The 20,167-nt window shown below is 37.6% G+C and overlaps 1 protein-coding gene across 1 annotated transcript in view; it reads right to left on the bottom strand.

Annotated features, from left to right (window-relative positions):
* Positions 1-12,502, bottom strand: part of LOC127634428 (heparan-sulfate 6-O-sulfotransferase 1-B-like) — a 76,062-nt gene extending 63,560 nt beyond the window's left edge. The window contains exon 1 of the mRNA XM_052113982.1: positions 11,373-12,502. Within this exon, the coding sequence (XP_051969942.1) occupies positions 11,373-11,893 (521 nt within the window). The 5' untranslated portion in view covers positions 11,894-12,502. The remainder of the gene's footprint in view (positions 1-11,372) is intronic.
* Positions 12,503-20,167: the final 7,665 nt, after the last annotated feature.

The following is a 20,167-nucleotide window of genomic DNA, read 5'->3' as shown; positions in this document are numbered from 1 at the left end:
AACAGGTGAAAAAATATCCCATATTTACACAGAATGAGGGAACCGTAACATATCTAGGGACCAGAATATCATAGTGGCTTGGGGGTGGGATATTTTGACTGGGCCAGTAAGCAGCAACATATTAGCAACACCATAGCAACCCCATAGCAATGCAATAAAATCACTCAGAACACATAGAAGTTTCCTGGAAACCACCCACAACACCCAAGCCTTGTGATCTAGTTTCATAATAGCTGTGATGAAAAAAGTCTGCATTGATGTCCAGAATAAATCTTCTTATAACATTTCAAGCCAGAGACAGGCTTTACCAAGACATATCCCAGAACAGTTCCCAGTGGAGCTGGAAACCCATTTTTGGCACAAAAGCAGCACTTTCTAAAATGTATGTCACCATTCTGCCTGATCAAGATCTGTGACCAGCAGCATTTCACTAAATCTTCATGGTGACTGCACATTAGTTTAGGAAGTAGAGAGGTGTGGTACTACAACAACTCATAGATTAATAAATGCAACATAATCAGTAATTATTGAAGGAGAGGTTTGATAATGATAAAAATGTATGGATTCTACCATGACCTTTTAACTGCTATTTCCTGCATAATCATTAAGATACGCGATTCTCATAGCATGCAGATGATGAAAACAGTCTGTTGCCAGGAGTTACAGACAGATTCAGCTTAAAGCGGTCAATGGCTGTGTACTTAGGTAAAAACTAACAGTGTGTGTGGGTGATGGGTTAAGCATAGGGCAAAATATGGAGTCTTCTTGAGAACCAGAAACACAATTATTAGTGCTGCTTGCGAAGGCTGTGTCGGGTATTTTTCAAAACCCCTGACCCAAAGTATTAGCTTCAGCATGTAACTAATACTGCGCTGTTTGCACTTCAGACATGAAGGATAACACAAATGGTAAAGCCTATTTAAAAATTTAAAAATAATCCTATAGACTTATATTGTAGGAGAGACCTGAGCTATATCTAGGGACAAGAATACAATATAGGCTTGGGAGAGTTTTTTATTTTAATTTTATTTGGGCCAGTAGGCAACCACCTACTAACCAGACAGCAATGTGCTTAAAAAAAAACAACAACATTCAGAACACCTGAGCAATAGGATGTCATAAAATATCAATATATTGATTATTGATCGACTTGTAATTGTATCTATATATTTTTGAGGCATCAATATAATAAAATTAGAAGCCTAAATTTTATGCTTTCCAAATTATTCAATAGGCCTTCAGTTTAACAGTGTGGTGTAATAGCATTGGGAGACCACAAGAGGGTGATATAACATTTACTGAAGCCAGGTCGCAGGTAGGAAAAGCACCAGTATCACAAACATAGTTAATATGGCCCAGCAGATGGCAGTCCAAAGTTACAAAGGTTTTTTTTCCTCAAGAATTAACAAAGTGACATTGATGAGTCTGTATATAGGAGCCTTGAATAGGAATTTCATTCAAGCTGTCAAACCACAAAACAACATACTTGTACAACATACAATGTATAGTAGTTCCATGACAAGCACAAACATCATCCATGCACTGTGATGTAGTTTCATAGCAGCTGTGTCATGGTCCTGTCACTCTGTCATTCAGGATTTTTGTTTTACAAGACCATGGCATAATCGTCCCATGTCTGTCTTGTGTTTCGTTGTCTGTCTTTGTGTGAGCGCATTGTTTCAGTGTATTCCCTGCAGTGCGCTCTTCGGTCTGTCTTGTTTCATGTCTGGATTATGGGTCCTGATTTCCTGTCTGGTTTGGTTTCGTTGATGTCGGGATCCGGACGCTCATGCTCCATGTCTTGTCTTGTATTGGCGTGAGTGCATTTCGCTTGTCATCTTGGTGGCATGCACTAATGTCAGTGATCTATGTCTGTCTCTCGTGACCATGGATGCGCATTGCGCTCACTTTGCATGCCCAGGTCACGAGCTGTCTTCACGTTGTGCTGAGGTTTGTTCACTTTGTTTCTGGTTTGTGTGTGACCGAACTCTCGCACAGGTGTTCTGTCTTCTTTTTGTCACCCATTGTGTGTATCTCATGGTGTTTGCCTTGCAATGTAAACTCAGGTTTCATTTAGTCTGAGAATGCATGGCATCGCTTTGTTTGCCGTTGCTATGCATTCTCTCATCTTGTTTGTCTGTTGGTATGGGCATATATCGTCTTATTGTCTTGGTGGTGTGCGTAGGGCTGGGTATCGAGTTTGATACATTTAGGCACCAACCGAATTGCCTCTAAACAATCGAGTATTGAAAAATCATGTCGTTCGGTACCAAATTTCTGCTTTAAACAAGCACCTTTGATTATTGCAGAGCAGCAAGAACCAGTGAGAAGCAAGGTGCGAGATGTGGAAACCATTTGAATTCGGCACATACATTATTCTACATGACCACCCTTGAATTTACTATAGTAACACTAACTGTACTATAGGCAGAAATAGATTCATAATACACATTATCATATCACTACTTCAGCTCTAATGGGCAGTGGTGGCTCAGTGGTTGAGGCTCAGGGTTACTGACCAGAAGGTTGGGGATTCAAGCCCCAGCACCACCAAGATGCCACTGTTGGGCCCTTGAGCAAGGCACTTAACTCCAGGTTGCTCCAGGGGGATTGTCCCTGTAATAAGTGCACTGTAAGTCGCTTTGGATAAAAGCGTCTGCCAAACGCATAAATGTAAAAGTATTAAATTTGTCATGGGCTACATTAGGGGTAATATAATAAATTTTGGTTACAACTTTTAAATGTTTATATTTTGTATTTATTGTTTTTACATTTGTTTAGAGTAGGTTACCGTTTGTAATTATAAAAATGCTATAATTTGTTTTTATAGAAAACATGTTACATCAAACCATGGTAGTAAAGATCCATCCTTCCTCACACTGTTCAGTCACACTGTTAGAATAATTTATTCACATAAATTAGCTGTTAACTTTTTACTTTTTATAAATGTAAAGATAACCTTACTGTTGTTGATAAATTAACAACAAAAATCAATGTTGTAATGTAGAATGAGCATTTCAGTGGGACTCAGTATGCAATAGTATTGGTCTTTTCACTTATTTTTGAAATATAACAATCCCACTTTTATTATTGGTTTCTGTATTTGCATTTTCATATTATAGGCCCCAAATATAGCCCTCCATCTGCTTAAATTTAAGAAACGCAAGGTTTAGTCTCACTTCTCACTGTGGCTGGGGTAAGGGAATGAAGGCGGGAAGCATTCACCAAAAAAAAAGAAAGAAAGTTGAGATCCACTGCTTTAAAATCTTAGAAACTCTTAACTGCTGCTATTTAAAGTTTGCAAGATGTAACTTGAAACAGAAATGTGTCTATATTAAAGATTTAAGCGGATTTGAATATATGAGAAATCTGAGAATATATGCTGAGAACTAAATGACAAGACACTTCCATAATTTGTATGGTGCCCATTTACATGAGTATTTACGGTACTCCTTGTATGCGCTCATTTATATGAGATTTTATGGCAATCCTGTTGAATTGCTCACAGTGAGAGAAAAACAAACTTCAAACAGATGTAAATGCATTAAATAAAAATAAGTTGATTAATTAACAGCATGTAATGAATATTAAACAACAAAAAATCCAATGCAAACCCTAATCTCTGTATACATGGTGTAATATTTATGCTGCGTTGCATCAGAGGTTTGTGTGTTGTGTGTGTGTGTGTGTGTGTGTGTGTGTATTGTGGACATGCATGACTCATTCATTGTTGCCAACTTAGCGACTTTGTCGCTATTTTTAGCGACTTTTCAGACCCCTTTAGCGACATTTTTTCAAAAAAGCGACTAGCGACAAATCTAGCGACTTTTTGGACAACCTTAGCAACTTTCCAAATTCCAAATATCGCCAGTACTGCAAGCGTGAGGTCTTACTTCCCCGCTGCGTCTGCTCTGTTCAGTGAGCGGCTGAGAGGAGCAGCACATTCCGTTGACTGCACGCCAGCGGACATAGACATGAATGAGCTGCGCATGTGCACGCTGTGTTAGCAGGAACCAATCAGTGATCACATATCAGCTGCCTTCTCTGTTTTAATTCAAAACATTTAATTTGACCGTTTTTCGGCTATATACTTATATAAAAACAGTATGAGCACGGTTTAGGGGAGATAACCGTTATTATAAACTGAAGTAGGCTACAGTACCGACAAATTAGGCAGAATGCAAATAAGACGCGATGACGTCATTAATATGCTAATGACGCATGACGTCATCTGGCGACATTTAGCTACTTTTCGAGCAGGCTTTAGCTACTTTCCATTGAAAATAGTTGGCAACACTGGACTCATTCACACATGCTCATTACAGCGCTCATCTGTGGCAGTTCCATTGTATAACTTATGAAATGTGATCACAATAATCCTAATGGGAGTAGGTTAAAACATCATACAGATAGAATAGTCATGAGTCACATCATTAGAAAATTCATAAAGTTCATAATTCATAATTTAGGTGTGTTTGATCTTGTCTTAATCGCGTTCCTTTGCTCTAAATCACGATATGCTATTTTCTTTGATTTCGCTATGCACGAGAACTGATCTGAGAGCAACCCCATGCTGATGCACTCAGATAAGCGCATCACCGGTTTGTTCTGAATCACACAGACTGTTTATGTCCTTAAATCACAGCCTTTTGTGGATTAATAATCACATATGACCAACTCGCCATTTTTGTTATTTTAGTTGTGCAGCCCCGAAGGATCGGGAAATATGTCTACTGATACGTTCTTTATGAAATGTAATGGCCAAATTAAAGCACATTAAAATCATTCCGATATTAATGATATTGGCCAATTTGATATTAACGATATTGCCGATTTCTCTTCCAAGTCCGCCCCATATCTCGATTTTATCGTTAATATTCGATATATCGCCCAGCCATACTCTATAGTTAAAGGTGCTGTAAGCGATTTCAGCCATTCTACTTCCATGAGTCTGAACCGTTGAATTAGCCATGCACCATCTTTCCAAAACCACGCACTCCAAAGTGAACAAATTAGCTTTATTGAGACCGACATCGTGCAGAAACTGTTGCCTAAAACATCAGCAGCAAAATAGCGCCCTCAACAGACAACTATCTTGAACATCATGGCTTACAAATGGCAGTAAGCCTCAATTCGCAACTACAATATTATGAGAACATACAAAATTATTGACAGGTCGAAAGCATCTAGTGTACACAATTTATTTGCTATTTAAAGAGTCTAGTACACAGAGTCACTGAGACAGGTGAGATATCTTACAACACTTTTTCATTAATATCTTTCAGAGAGTATTAATTTTTGTATAATTTTTTTGGCATAGCTTTCCATGAAAAAAAAAAAAAAAAGCTTACATCAACTTTACATAGGCTATTCAACTAATTTGGCTTTTTATAGCCTATATATTCAGCAGATTAAAAGTTTTGTATATATGTGGCCTATTTCACCAGAAGAGGTCTAGTGAGGTATAAGGTTTATTATTATTTACCAGATATAATGTTTGTGGAACAATGCATATACTGACTCTTCACTTTTCTATATAGTCACAATTTTCTTTGCATGCCCTCCCTTCAATATAGATTTGAATTGAAATGAGGATAACAATATGGAAGAATTTTGTCAATTATGACAAATTGATATATAGCAAATGGCAATGAAGTGTCAGTGATTGTTTTTATTTCACCTCTAGAGGCTGCTGTTATACTGTAGAACCAAGTGTTCTAATAGTAGAATCCTAGAATCTATGCCAGCCACAAAGGAACACTGAGGAATAAAAACTACAAACCGATAATTCCAAAACCCAATTATCATAGAAAGTGTTTCAGTAAATCTTTACAAGAGATTTTACTTAAAGAAAAAGACAAACCAAAAAAATAATCAGGCATACTTTAAACTTTACTAATGTCACCACAAGGTCACATTAACTCTGGAATTCTACCCTGTGAATTGTTTGTGTACCATAAAGCACTTTGTATTCACTGAACACATGTCAATTCCATCTTGAAAAGACATCAACAGCAGGGTAGTGTGAATTGTGCTCTACATATTTAAGTGAAGCTGTGGCTCATGGCGTGGGGCCGTTGAGATCAGCTAGTAATGTCTGATGGCTCTCCTGGTAGTGCGAGTCACTTAGGACTGTGCGTCAAGGCATGTGTGATGCACTCAGCCAGCGGGGAACCTATTATGCTATACGGGCCAGCTTTTAAACCCTCTCTCTCAGTGATTGAACATAACCATCCATGAAATTCCCAATTTTCATCAGCCTAGTCTACCGTAGACAGAATGTGCCTGTTCAGCTCTGATGGTTGTGATCTTCCACAAATACCTGTGGATCAAGCAGTTTTCACAAAACCAGTAAAAGGTCTTTACTGTAAAGTGCAATTTTATCCCATAATCAACAAAAAAGTTTAAAGGCTGAAGAGGTTAGAAGGCTATTAGCTAAAAATACACTGGAATGCTGAGTCATTCCCCAAAACACCCAACCAAAGAATCCCATGAAAACCACCTGGGAAAGTGAAAGGTAAAACAAGTTCTAAGATGTCTTTTTCTTTCTCTTTTCACTTTAACAGATGCTCTGAAACATGTGTCACCATGTCCATTATCACATTAAGGGCAAGTGATTCCCAAATGCACGGAGAAGTCATGAAAGAAGCATTTAAGTTGTCCAGGATGGTAAGATTCTAAGAAATAAGCTTGTTATTTCAGCTCTCCTGGAAGACGTGCTAAAACACAGCCCATTGTGTGTCTGACTAGCTATCTGGTTACACAACTGGAGAGCTTCCTTATGAAAATAATATGAAATAGCTTTGGTTTTCTAGTTATTGTACTATCGGCAACTATAGTCACTGACTAATCATTTAAACCGATATATCAGTCTATCTCTAATAAAATATTTCATTTTTAAGCAGATAATAAAACTACTAAAACATTACAGGCTGAGCCACTTGATTTTTGGGTTCAACGTCCAGAAATGGGATGTTGGGGGAAAGTAGGAGTTAATAAATCTAGTATGTGTTAATTAATCCAGAGAGGCTAGCTGTTAGCAAGCTAGCTTTGAAAGCATAGAGCCTGCCCTCACTTCAGAGATGTCTCCAAAGCCACGCCTCCTCTATCACACACACACACACACACACACAGAGCAGAGTCTAAGCGCCAGGAGGAGAGACGTGTTGGTGGAGTCGATCGTAACGGTTTCAGATTACCACATATACACAGGTTAGACATTACAATAATAACGAACGTAATTCTCACGCTCGCTCTGCACAGCGTCAAGGAACCCGCGCTGATGACGTGTGATTGTCTGTGTGAACAAGTTGCGCAGCAGTATGCAAATATAGATTGACAGACAGGAAGGACATCCCATCATTACATTCGACAGAATGAAATGATTAGCACAACAATTTTTTAGTCCTGTCCCTTCCACAGAAGATTTATTACATTTAGACCAATTATATTATTGATTGCTATCAGGATGTGAACTTTCAACTAGTGTAACAAAATTTCTGAAAAGATTGCACACCCTAGCTTTAAGACTTAAAACTCTCAGCTACAAATGGAAAGGTTGTAGCAGACCATCCGTTACAAAGATTACCCAAAAACAAAATGATTGTGACCACAATAAAACTGGTAACTCTGTAAGCCACTACTGTCATTAAAAATAAATTAAAAAGAGAAAAACTTTGAAAGCTTCTTACACTGTTTAAATGAACTTCCATATTAATTCATTGTGATGTTTCAGTCAAAATAACTGTAGCAATTATGGTATTGTCATGGAAATTATGGTTATTTTTCATATAGATACACTGCAAAATGTCAGTCATTTTAACAGTAATAGAATGCAAAAGTGTTACAGTAAAAAACTTTCATTGGTTTACCTAATTTTTAAGGTAAACCAGACAGTACCTGTATTTTATGTAAAAAGTATGGTTTTACCATGTAACGGTATTTTTTTTTTTTTCATTTTCTTCAACAACAGAATAAATTTACATTTAACTGTGAAATTTACATTTGTTTGACTGTGCACTACCAGTGTATTAGCTATTTCTCCTGAAAGGGCCACTCTTGATGAACTTTAAGTCATCATGTGGCCTTTTGTCATTACTTCGTGATTAACAATACATTTTGAAAGTGAAAGCAGACTACTTTAGTTCCAGAAGGAAGTATGTGAAGTTTATAATATAAATGGCAGTGAACAGTAAAATATACAGGCATCAAAATAATAATCCTGTCAAGCCTGAAACATGGTCATTGTATGTTTAACATTAAATTCCTTAATTTATTTTAAACAGTAATTTAACATATTTCTTTCTTCTTTTTTGTTGTTGTTGTTGTTTTGTTTACAGTGTAGGCTCAAGGGATTAATTTACCATTGTGCCATTAATTAAAGGGTAATTCACGCTGAACACATTTTTGCGCCGTCTGTGCTGTTTTCATGCTCTAGAACAACTTATTCTTTTACATTTATTGGCAGTTGGCAACCAGCTTAATTTCCGCCACCTACTGGACTGGAGTGTGAAAAAATAAATAAATACCAATAATCAGACCAGTTATTTTTAAATACTTTATAAGTTCATTATAAACTTTAAATTGTTTTGGGTATTATTCAATATGGTTTTAAGTGACACGTTCCCTATTTCCAATAAGCTTAGCTCTTCTACCGATTGTGATCTTTCTCTTTCGTATGCTTCACAGTATAATATTACATGTTCTACAGTCTATGGTAAACCACATGTACTGCAATTACCAGATTTGTGTGCACCAATAATAAAAAAGCTTATCATTAAGAGTAGTGTGTCCAATGCGGAGTCAAGATATTATTGAGTCTTCCTTCCTATTTCCATAGTTTTTCCTTCCAATTCAAACCAGTTTTTTTTAAATTCTATATAGGTGACGACCCCTTAACTCCCCATCCAAAATCTTCTGCCATTTCTTAATCTCCGCCCCTCTAATCATTCATTTTATTTCTTCTTTACTTAATGCTACATTTATATTTATATGACCTAATGTATTCTTGACCAGATGATCTGCATCCTCATTGCCCTCTACCCCAAAATGTGCTGGTACCCATGATTGGAACGATTAATATATATTGTCGAATTCAAAACATACTCTGTAGAATCTCATACAACACATCTTGCCTCAGTGCTGACTTCACTTAACAAACTCACTATTACAGAATATGAGTATGTGCACATTACTGCATTTAATGGCTGAATTTCCTCCAGCCATTGTAGAGCCATCATAATTGCTATCATTTCTGTGTATAAACAGATAAACGGTCACTTGTCCTTTAGCAATCCCGGTCTTAAAATGGGGAATGAAGCCACTGTACAACCGGAATCAGGGTCTTCAGATCCATCCGTAAAAATTGTAATCTCCTTACAATACTGCTGATCTAGATACTGTTGAGTCATCTCGTCCTTAGGTACCAATCCCTCATTTTCTTTCATTTTTTCCAGTAGCTGCAAGTCAACCATTGGCATAGGAAATAACCAAGGACATGGCCGTAACTACCATCGAGGACACCGAGGTCATGTCCTCTGTATTTTTTTCTTGAAGTGTCGTTTCATGCATCAACGGAAAGTCACGTGACACATACTTGCAGATACCGCTGTCATGTCAAAACGAAAGTAGTCATCTGTAGCGGAGTGTTTCCTAAACCAATTAAATAACACAACGCAGTGTCTCGCACAGCTCACACAAACTCCCACATAAACTTCAAATTGAACTTCAAATTGAAGTTTATGTGAGCTGTGCGAGACACTACGTTGCGTTATCCCAAAAGAGTCCTGCAAAGGTGGGATGCTTCTGGCCACAGAAGAATAGTTACTTCTTTTGATAAAAGGAGAGACTGAATTACTGAAAGCTAAAGGTATTCTTTATTATTTTATGTATTGTATGTATACATTGCAGTACAGGTGTTGTATCAACAGTTGAGTCAACTGAACTGATAATGGAAATATTTTTCTATCAATAACAGTTAGTGGTGAGAACACAAGTCCATTTCAGGGGATGCATACACACTAATATAGTATACTATATAATATAATGTAGTGTACACTACAAATGGATCTACACCATTTCAAAGGTTGCACAAGAAGCCACAACTACCTATAGGTTATATTTCAACAGTTCACACCCAGATACAGGAAAACACACACACACACACACACACACACACACACACACACACACACACACACGTTATTTTTGACCTCGGTATTTGAAAAATCCTGGTTACGGCCTTGACCAAGGAGGAGTTATTGGAATTGCTACTGTAGTACTGATATCAATTCTTGTCAGTCCCATTTCCTGGGCCTCTTTTTGCACATACCATCTAAAACTTGTGTTATCTCATTTTTTATGCTCTAGAACAGTGGTTCTCAACCTTTTAGACTCCAAGACCATAATATAATATTCTAATATATATAATATATTAGAATATATTTCCTTAAAACGTTTGATTCCAGAAATGTCTCGAACTGTATATTCTTCATAAAAACAAGCTGTTGAATGGAGTTATACAATTGTTAGCATTTTCAGGAAGTTGGATTATAATAATTATACATAAACTGTAATAATCTATCATGTTTTAAATAATTTTAAGAGCTCGTGAGACACCCTGGAAGTGTACTGAGGCCCCCTAGTGGGTCCCGACCCCCTGGTTGAGAACCACTGGCCTAGAAGGATGTCTTCGGACGTTTCATCTTGCTGTTTTTTCGGCGTCCTGCGCAGGAGCGTCAAAAAGAACTTAAACTCGTCTCGAGACACCTGCGGTGTGTTCAATTTGTTGAATTCCTAACTTATTAAAGGCAATAACGTGTTAGTCCTAATTAGCCCCCAAGCCACTTTACCTCAGGTCGATCAATGGGAGCTTGTCCCGTATTACGTGTACTGAAAGTTAATTTGGATAAACGTGTCTAACTAAAAACCGATTAGTAATTTTAATTAGCGTTCACCGATCTTTATACTACAAGAACATCGCTAATTTTGGGGATTGTTTCATCACAACTTCCGTGGAACGCAGCATAGTGAAAAAAATCTACGTAAAATTGCTCAAGCAAACTCCTCTCGAGTAACAATAACAAAACAACTTGAAATGCGCGAGAATGGATACTATACGAAGTTTGTATTGTTCACTCACGACTAGGGGTTTACCAGGGACAATTTTCCAAGAAACGACGGCAGTGCAATCATAACATGGCCAACGTTGAAGCAAACGTTTGAGATTTTCTGTTTTGCAGCATCGGAGCTCCATGGGTGTTTAAACCCCTCTCGTCATTGAATGTTTTGAAAACCTTGTGATTTACAGAGATCACGGCTGGAGGCGCTATCAATGTAACGGCGCCAAACAAAAAAAGTGCCACAAAACTCACCTCATTTTTTTCGATCTGCTCTCTTTTTTGTTGAGAACTCCCGGTACGCAGTTGGTGAGCTCCGTCCAGTCTGCGTGCAACCCGCAACTCCAGCCTGTGGAGAAGCGCGAGAACAGCCAGGTCTCCTTTCGGTTTGGACGGTAACAAGTACACTTCTTTTGCCCCGGTCTACAATCACACGGCAGCTCCAGACGAACATTTTGGACCAGATGTCTCCCAAATGTGGTCCCGCCGGTCTTCTGGATGTGGAGAAACACAATCACGTCTTCTCCCTTTATTTCAAAATCTATATTGCGTTCTAGGTCTTTGATTGGGAAGTAGTACTTTTTCACATAGTGGGGATCCGGAGTGGGGAAAATGGTCATGTCCTCCTCGCCCAGAAGGTACCCGTGCGGGGAGCCGAAGTTGATCACTCCGGGCGCCACGTACTGATACAAAATCAGCATGAAGAACACTGATCCGACGACGATCAACAGAAATTTACTGGTACTTTCAACCATGTTCCTTTCTGAGTCGTTCATTTGTTATCATTTCTCAGACAACAACAAATCGAGAGTTCTTGGTGCTTCTTTGGTGGCTTGCACCCTTGCCTTCTCTCCATAGACAGAGCATCATAGGTCCACTTAAGAGTTCAGGATTGCAGATCTGGAGACATCATATCATGTTTGGATACACTGTATCCACATTGTGCTCGTGCACTAGTCCAACCTGTCGAAAACCCAGATGAAATCCGTTCACGGGACCCCTATTACAGAGCACAGCAGTCCTACAAACCTTGAGTTGTTGAGTCTTCTCTGCAGCCACCAGTCAGAAAATGACTCTCTTGTCTCAATATAATTATTCTACACAGCGACGAGAGCGACACCCACATTCCCCTACCCGCACGCACTAACACACACACATCAAGCTCACACAAGTAACTGTGAGGAAAGGAACTTTAATGCTTCGCTTGGAGCGCACGCTTGCAACAGAATTTGGAGAATCATTCATTTGTAGCCAGTTACAGGTTCAATACAAGTTCGACAGCAAGAATATGTAAGTGAGGCACTTACAATGGAAGAGATTGGGGTTGATTTTTGCATGCTTATCAGAAGTTATAACTTTATTAAAGCACTGTTAAAACGTGTGTATTAAATGAGCTGTAAAGTTATTTAAATTGTCATTTTTACAATAGTTTTGGGGTTTATGCTGTTAAGTGGTCATGGCAACAAAATTGTAAAATTGGATAGAACTACACAGAAAAGTAAGTGATTTTATTACATCAAAATCACATCTAGTGGCTATACTTTTGAAACAGTGGGTATTACTGCATTATATTTACAGATAAGTCCCATTCACTTCCATTGTAAGTGCCTCACTGTAACCCAGATTATTGCCCTTTTTTAATAAAGGAGGGACAAATTGAAATTATTTTAGTTTTTTTTTTTATGGTAATCAACATGTTGTTGATTGAGCTTAACTTTTTATTCCTTTTAACACTATGATTATAGTCTATGCCCAATGACTAGTCATAAAGCCAATGCATTCAACTTTCATGCAATTACTTCTGTATTATGTCATTAAAAAAACTTAGAAATATAGTTATATTTTTACACTGATAAAGAAACATCTTTCTTTTTATACAAATTTGTGAACTATTTATATGATGATTGATGGTGGATTTATAAGTGAAAATAAGTACCTAGTCTTTCCCTTGATTCCATTGCACTGAGCCCACAGTGATTGTTGTAAAGCCTAGAAAAAGACCAACGAGATGTCCTGCGAGAACCAAAACATCAAACCTGTAGTAATTGAAGAGATTCAGATTTAGTGCTGTATATCCTTTGAGAACCAATAGGGGGCGACACAAAGTTATGAGAGCCAATGTCATTGTCATGTTTCATGGTGAAATTATATATATATATAAAAAGAAGAATAGTCAAATCATATTTAAATTCTATATCACGAATAACTATGCATTATAAACCAATATTAATAAAGTTAATTATAAGGCAGATAAAATAACAGCTATTTGAACAGCTGCTTTTGCATAAAGTGAGATAAGAACCCCTGGCATTATGTGCTTGATTGATTTTCTGCTCAAATATCATATAGTTCTGGCAGGGATATCTTATTTATCAAAGCACTCTAAATATCTAAAAGTACTGGCAGAGACTGATGGGCAAGGGTGATTTATGAAACAGGAAGGGTTTTAAACACTGAGGCTTTCTAAATATCAGGCAAATTTAAGCCTAAGTGCAAGTAAATCAATATATATAGGTCTTAAAGGCTCCATTTAGGAACACAGTATCAGAGACAATAAAGCTTAGAAATAAGTCTACTTCATGTTACTTGTGGCTGTCGTGACTGTGAGGGAACCCACACAGACATGTACTCTGCACAGTCTCTGAGTGCTGTTCCATTAAAATCTGCTTTGCCATCAATAAATTCCCATCACGATAAAGGCATTTAATCATGTTATATTTGACAGTCTAAAATTTCTGTAGGAAGTATGACCTTGACCCCTTTTAGCTTAAACACAAATATGTAAGCTTTAACACACCTTTGTCAGCCTCACAGTGCAATTTACAATGACTACATACTGAATCTATAGTAAAATGTCTATGTCAGCTCAACTAAAATGTATTGCTTGATCCCAAGCATATTTGTTGATAATAGAGAGATGATTTCTCCCTCTTCACTTCAGTGAAGCGATCAGCAATATTAAGCGATGTTTTGCTATGTAAGAGAGTCCATCAGCAAGTAAATGAAATTATTTAAAGCAGTGAGGCCATCACAGATTTTTTAATGTTGCTAAATCATCATGTGAGTTTGAACCCAGGGCTTGCTGAGTGATTCCAGCCAAGTCTCCTAAGCAACCATATTTGCCTGGTTGCTAGGGAGGATAGAGTCACATTGGGTATCCTCCTCGTGGATGTGATTAGGGGTTCTCGCTCTCAATGGGGTGTGTGGTAAATTGTGTGTGGATCGCGGAAAGTAACATGAGCCTCTACATGCTGCGAGTCTCTGCGGTGACATGCACAGCGAGCCACGTGATAAGTTGCATGGATTGACTATCTCAGAAGTGTAGGTAACTGAGACTTGTCCCCCACCACCGGGATTGAGGTGAGTAACTGCGCCACCACGTGGACCTATACTAAGTAGTAGGAATTGGGCATCCCAAATTGGGAGTAAAGGGGATCAAATTATTTTTATAAATTATGCATTATACAGACTGAACGTTTACTTTCAAAGAACTCTCTCCTTTCATTTTTAGCAAATATTTAATGAGCAGACACAGAAATCCATTAAAGTGTATATTTATTGAGCTTCTCAAAAATAAGGTACTGAATGTAGCATCAAATTATCCATGACAATGACATGGTGCAATTATCTTTGATAATTTTTGAGAAAGATTACGCACTTATTTTACATTTATTGCACTTTCAAATTTGACAAGGGAGGAAGAATCTACTCTATGGTCTGGCCTACATAGGTCGTTGAATGTAGTGACCCCATTTGAGAATATGCCCTTTCCTTATAGATTATAAAGAACATTGATTGTGCAAACTACATTCATTTTTAATCTCCAGACACAAAACAGCTGCTAATTGAGCTTCCATTACAAATGACTAAGGCCATAGAACATCCAGTGGCCTGAGCTCATCTGACTCCCCACAAAGTAAAAATTACATTTATTTTTTGTCATCCCTTTTCAGTATAGAACTTTCTCTTCATAAAACTTGATTTTCTTAGATATAGCTTAAAGGTGTCTAGTCCACCTTTCTTTGTTAATCCAAACCCAATGAAATGCATGAGGACATAGGAGCTTGGTTTTAAATACATTTGTTTTAAGAAGGGTCTGAGATGGACAATTTGTGTTTTTGGTGTAATTCATCACGCCTGACTTTAACCTTAAAACACTGTCTGAGTATCTCTGGCATTAACCTTACTATTTGCCTTTAGGGGTGAGAGCACTGAAGCAAGAAATTGGTTCAAGTTCCTAGAATGAGCAAGGGCAAAGTAACCCAACCCCAGTTAAACTGCTTATAATTATTTCACTTATTGACCAGCAGTGTTTATATCTAGAGGTGATCACTGTGGAAAATCCAGGCAAACCAAATGAAAAGATGCAATATGCTTGATGTCACTTTTGGACTGTTTAGAAATCAATACACCTCATTATGCAGATGGTTTGCATTTATTTGTTCAAATGAAGAAATATTTCAAAAGTTTGTTGAGTTTGTGCAGCAAATGCGTGCTTTGCATGTTTGTATTTTTAGTGTCACCAAAAAACACAACACATTCACCACTGTTGCCAATCATGTCACAGTTTTGATAGATCACACTTACAAAAGTTCTTCCTGATGCAAGATAAACTATAGATAAAGTTTCCACCAAAACCCTTATTTGTTTTAAAACATATTCACAAGAGCTGTTCATTTAGTTCCTGTAGTTCAATTGGTAGAGTATGCCACTTGCCACGCCAAGGTCATGGGTTTGATTCCTATGGGATTCATATTCTTATAAAATATATAGCTTGAATACACCGTCAAATGCATTTTTGTATATAATTAAAATAATTTTAATCAAATCAATATGCAGGACATTAAGCCCTTCAGACATCTTCGTTTATGTGCAGCACATCTCCTCACAAATGGAAACTTCTGTTTAATCAGGACAAACATTTTTCAGACTAATCTGTGAGCAGACTCAGGTATGTTGCTTTTGGCTGCCGAACTGATATGAGCAGTGCACATCTGCATAGCTAATTCACAGAACAGGAAACGCTTCCTGTACCATTGCATTTTGCACCCTCTTACTGACTGATTTGATGTTGTGCATGTCATTTTAAGTGTGTTACATGGGGTGACAGCAGTTTGGAATCATGCTGCTTAATTAGTTTCATCTTATTTCGACACACTTCGTGAGGTCATACACAGCTGTTTTAAATGTTATGCATCAGACTAGAGCACTTGTTAGTAATTTAGAATCACTTCTTTGCTATGTAGTTTAATCTAATGCCTAAGTGATCAGATGTATTAAGTTTTTACAGCCAGGGTTGGGAGTTTTACTTTTAAAATGTATTCCACTACAGATTACAGAATACATGTTGTAAAATGTAATTTGTAACGTATTCCATTAGATTAATCAATATCAGTAATGTAATATAAATACATTAGATTACTTCTTCAGCACTGGTAGATTTTTTTAACTAGTTTTGACTATAAAAACTCTGCCAGTACAGTAAGACAAAACACACATTTTAAATGTCGTATGCAGTCTTATCACATCTAAAACAAAATTAATCAAACTGATCTTGTTTTAAGAATTATTTGATATTTTTACAGGAAAAAAATCCTTGTTTTTTTTTTGCCCTTATATCAAACGTCTTACTAGAGAGAAAATAAAAATTATCTAACGTGTATTTTCTTTATTAAATTTTTTTTTTTTATCATGTCTGGTAACAGGTGCATGTAAAATGTCTAGAAATAGCATTTTAGCTTAGCATAAAGCTAAACGTTTACATTTTTTACATTTTTCTTACATTTTTATTTCTGCTGCTCTAAACTTTCATCAAACTTAGTTCTCTGTTTGCTCTTATGAATGTAACACATCTTAATAAATTGTTTCACCACTGTTCAAACACTTTTTGGATTGCTTCATTTATATAGATAAATGTTTTCCAAATGAATAGACTAAATATTAAATGGAAAAAATGACAAACAAATTCAGTCATCTCTTTAATAAACAAAATAATTTTTTCAGTTTCAATTGTTACTTTAGTGGAATACAGCTACTAATATTTTGTATTTGAAATACATAATCCCATTACTCCCCAACCCTGTTAACAGCACACTAGTTTAATGTCATTTATTACAAGTAAACAAAATGTATCAGGTATTACACCTACAATATCATCTGGCAATCACCAACATCTCATATACTCACCCTAATGCCATCTCAAATGTGACTTTCTTGCTTCTGCTGAACACAAACAAAGATTTTAGAAGAATTTCGGACCTCTGTTTGTCTATACAATGCAAGTGAATGGGTACCAGAATTTTGAAGCTCCAAAAAATATAAAGGCGGCATAAAAATAATCCAGTAGACTCCAGTCGTTAAATCTCTATCTTAAAAAACAACATGATAAGTCTGAGTGAGAAAAAGATCAATATTTAAGTCCTTTTTTACTATAAATTTTCACCTTCACTTTTACTGTCACATTCTTCTTCTTTTGTTTTTGGCAATTTGCATTATTTCTACATATCTCCACCTACTGGGCAGGTGGAGATATGCCACCTGCCTATATACTACGATATGCCACCTGGTCAAAATTGCGTAGATCAGAGAGCGAGAGAGAGAGAGAGAGAGAGAGAGAGAGAGAGAGAGAGAGAGAGACAAATAAGTTGCATCTCTATAAATCGTAATGACAGAGATTGTATTCAGAAGGCACTAGGACTGGGAGGAGCGCTACAGTCCCGATTTCCCTTTATCCTCTCAAAAGTCATACGCTCCGTTATGAAGATTAAATAACCTCAAGAAATACAGATTGGATTAACCAGGCAATGACGTCATGCGCTTGGCGCTCGCGCTCTTTGTCATCCTGTCAGTCAGCGCAAGTTATAAATCGCCAAATAAAAATTTATTTTCAACAATGAGCTGAAAGAAGCCATTTAATTTCTTGCAACGGCATGTGAAAATGTAAGCGATGTGTTTTGCTGTCACTGTAAATCTTTATTTCCCGACGAGCAGGAAGGTAAATCAGACAGTGTCACATTCAGACAGCTACACTGCACTTTTTACGTAGTAAAAACGTTACTTAAATGTTGAGATGTGGGGAATGTATTTTGAATTTTAGGTTACAATGTTGTACATTTGGTGTTAAAATTAGTAACTGATATGACAAGCCATTTCATAATTACACATGCAAGTTGACATCATATGGATATAATAGGTTACATGGAATTTGTACATTAAAAAAAGCTCAAATGTGGTTAAATCGTGAAAAACAAAATATAAAATAAAATGTACATTTTCACAAACTATATAAACAGTATATAAAGTGCAGAAGTTTGCAAACCCTTTTTGTTATATAAGTTTTCACACCCCTTTTAGGATGTATACAAATATAAGAGATAAAATATCTTTTTTTTATGTAGTACTGTTGCTAAATGCTACATTACACAAAATTTACTCAAATATACACAAATCATCCTGTTAAAAAGTTTGAATCTCTTTGGTTCTTGTGTTTACTTCTTTAGCATCAATGAATGTTTACACCTTTGTGTGTGTCCATCAATTCTCCAGTGTCAAAAGCTGGAGCTAAGAACCAAGGGAATATAAACTATGCTTATATAGCATAGAAGAACGCTGGTTCGATCCCCACAACCACCACCATTGTGTCCTTGAGCAAGGCACTTAAATCCAGGTTGCTCCGGGGGGATTGTCCCTGTAAGAAGGGCTCTGTAAGTCGCTTTGGATAAAAGCGTCTGCCAAATGCATAAATGTAAATGTAAATGTAAACTTTTGAATGGGATCATTTGTGTAAATTCAGTTACTATTTTGTCTTGTGTGGCATATATGGAATGTGAGTATCTGTTATGCCAAATATAGCATCTTCATGGCAGTACTAAATAAAAACAAAATTCTGTTTTATATATATATAAAACTTTGTCACCAATCCTGTTTGTGATATTCATGGACAGGATATCGAGGCGTAGTCGGGGTGGGGATGGTGTGCGGTTCGGTGGGCTGGGGATCTCATCGCTGCTTTTTGCAGATGATGTTGTCTTCATGTCATCATCGGTCCTTGACCTTCAGCTCTCACTGGATTGCTTGGCAGTCGAGTGTGAAGCAGCTGGGATGAGGATTAGCACCTCTAAATCTGAGGCCATGGTTCTCAGCAGGAAACCGATGGAGTGCGTACTCCAGGTAGGGAATGAGGTTTTGCCCCAAGTGAAGGAGTTCAAGTACCTTAGGGTCTTGTTCACGAGTGAGGGGACAATGGAGCGGGAGGTTGGCCGGAGAGTCGGGGCAGCAGGGGCGGTATTGAGCCGAAAGGCAAAGCTCTCGATCTACCGGTCAATTTTTGTTCCTACCCTCACCTATGGTCATGAAGGTTGGGTCATGACCGAAAGAACTAGGTCGCGAGTACAAGCAGCCGAAATGGGCTTCCTCAGAAGGGTGGCGGGCTCCTCCCTTAGAGATAGGGTGAGGAGCTCAGTCATCCGTGAGGAGCTCGGAGTAGAGCCGCTGCTCCTTTGCGTTGAAAGGAGTCAGTTGAGGTGGTTTGGGCATCTGGTAAGGATGCCCCCTGGCCGCCTCCCTAGGGAGGTGTTTCAGGCACGTCCAGCTGAGAGGAGGCCTCGGGGAAGACCCAGGACTAGGTGGAGAGATTACATCTCCACACTGGCCTGGGAACGCCTCGGGTCGCCCAGTCAGAGCTGGTTAATGTGGCTCGGGATAGGGAAGTTTGGGGCCCCTGCTGGAACAGCTGCCCCCGCAACCCAATTCGGATAAGTGGTTGAAGATGGATGGATGGATGGATATATATATATATATATATATATATATATATATATATATATATATATATATATGAATATGATAATACATCCCCAAACACACAAATGTCCCAGTTTGAGGCTTTAAAAAACTGGTCACCTAATTTGTAAATCAATCCAAATAAACAGCTTTTAGTCTGCAACTAAAACAGTATGCCTGTTGTATTCTATTCATTCATTAATGTTAGAGACTGTCTTTCTGTGAATATTTCTGATATGTGCAACCTGTATGCTGTTATGATGGACAGC

Source organism: Xyrauchen texanus, chromosome 41 (assembly GCF_025860055.1).
Source record: "Xyrauchen texanus isolate HMW12.3.18 chromosome 41, RBS_HiC_50CHRs, whole genome shotgun sequence".
Classification (NCBI taxonomy): domain Eukaryota; kingdom Metazoa; phylum Chordata; class Actinopteri; order Cypriniformes; family Catostomidae; genus Xyrauchen; species Xyrauchen texanus.
The sequence above is the reverse complement of the archived record's forward strand: the minus strand, read 5'-3'. Positions and strand labels throughout refer to the sequence as shown.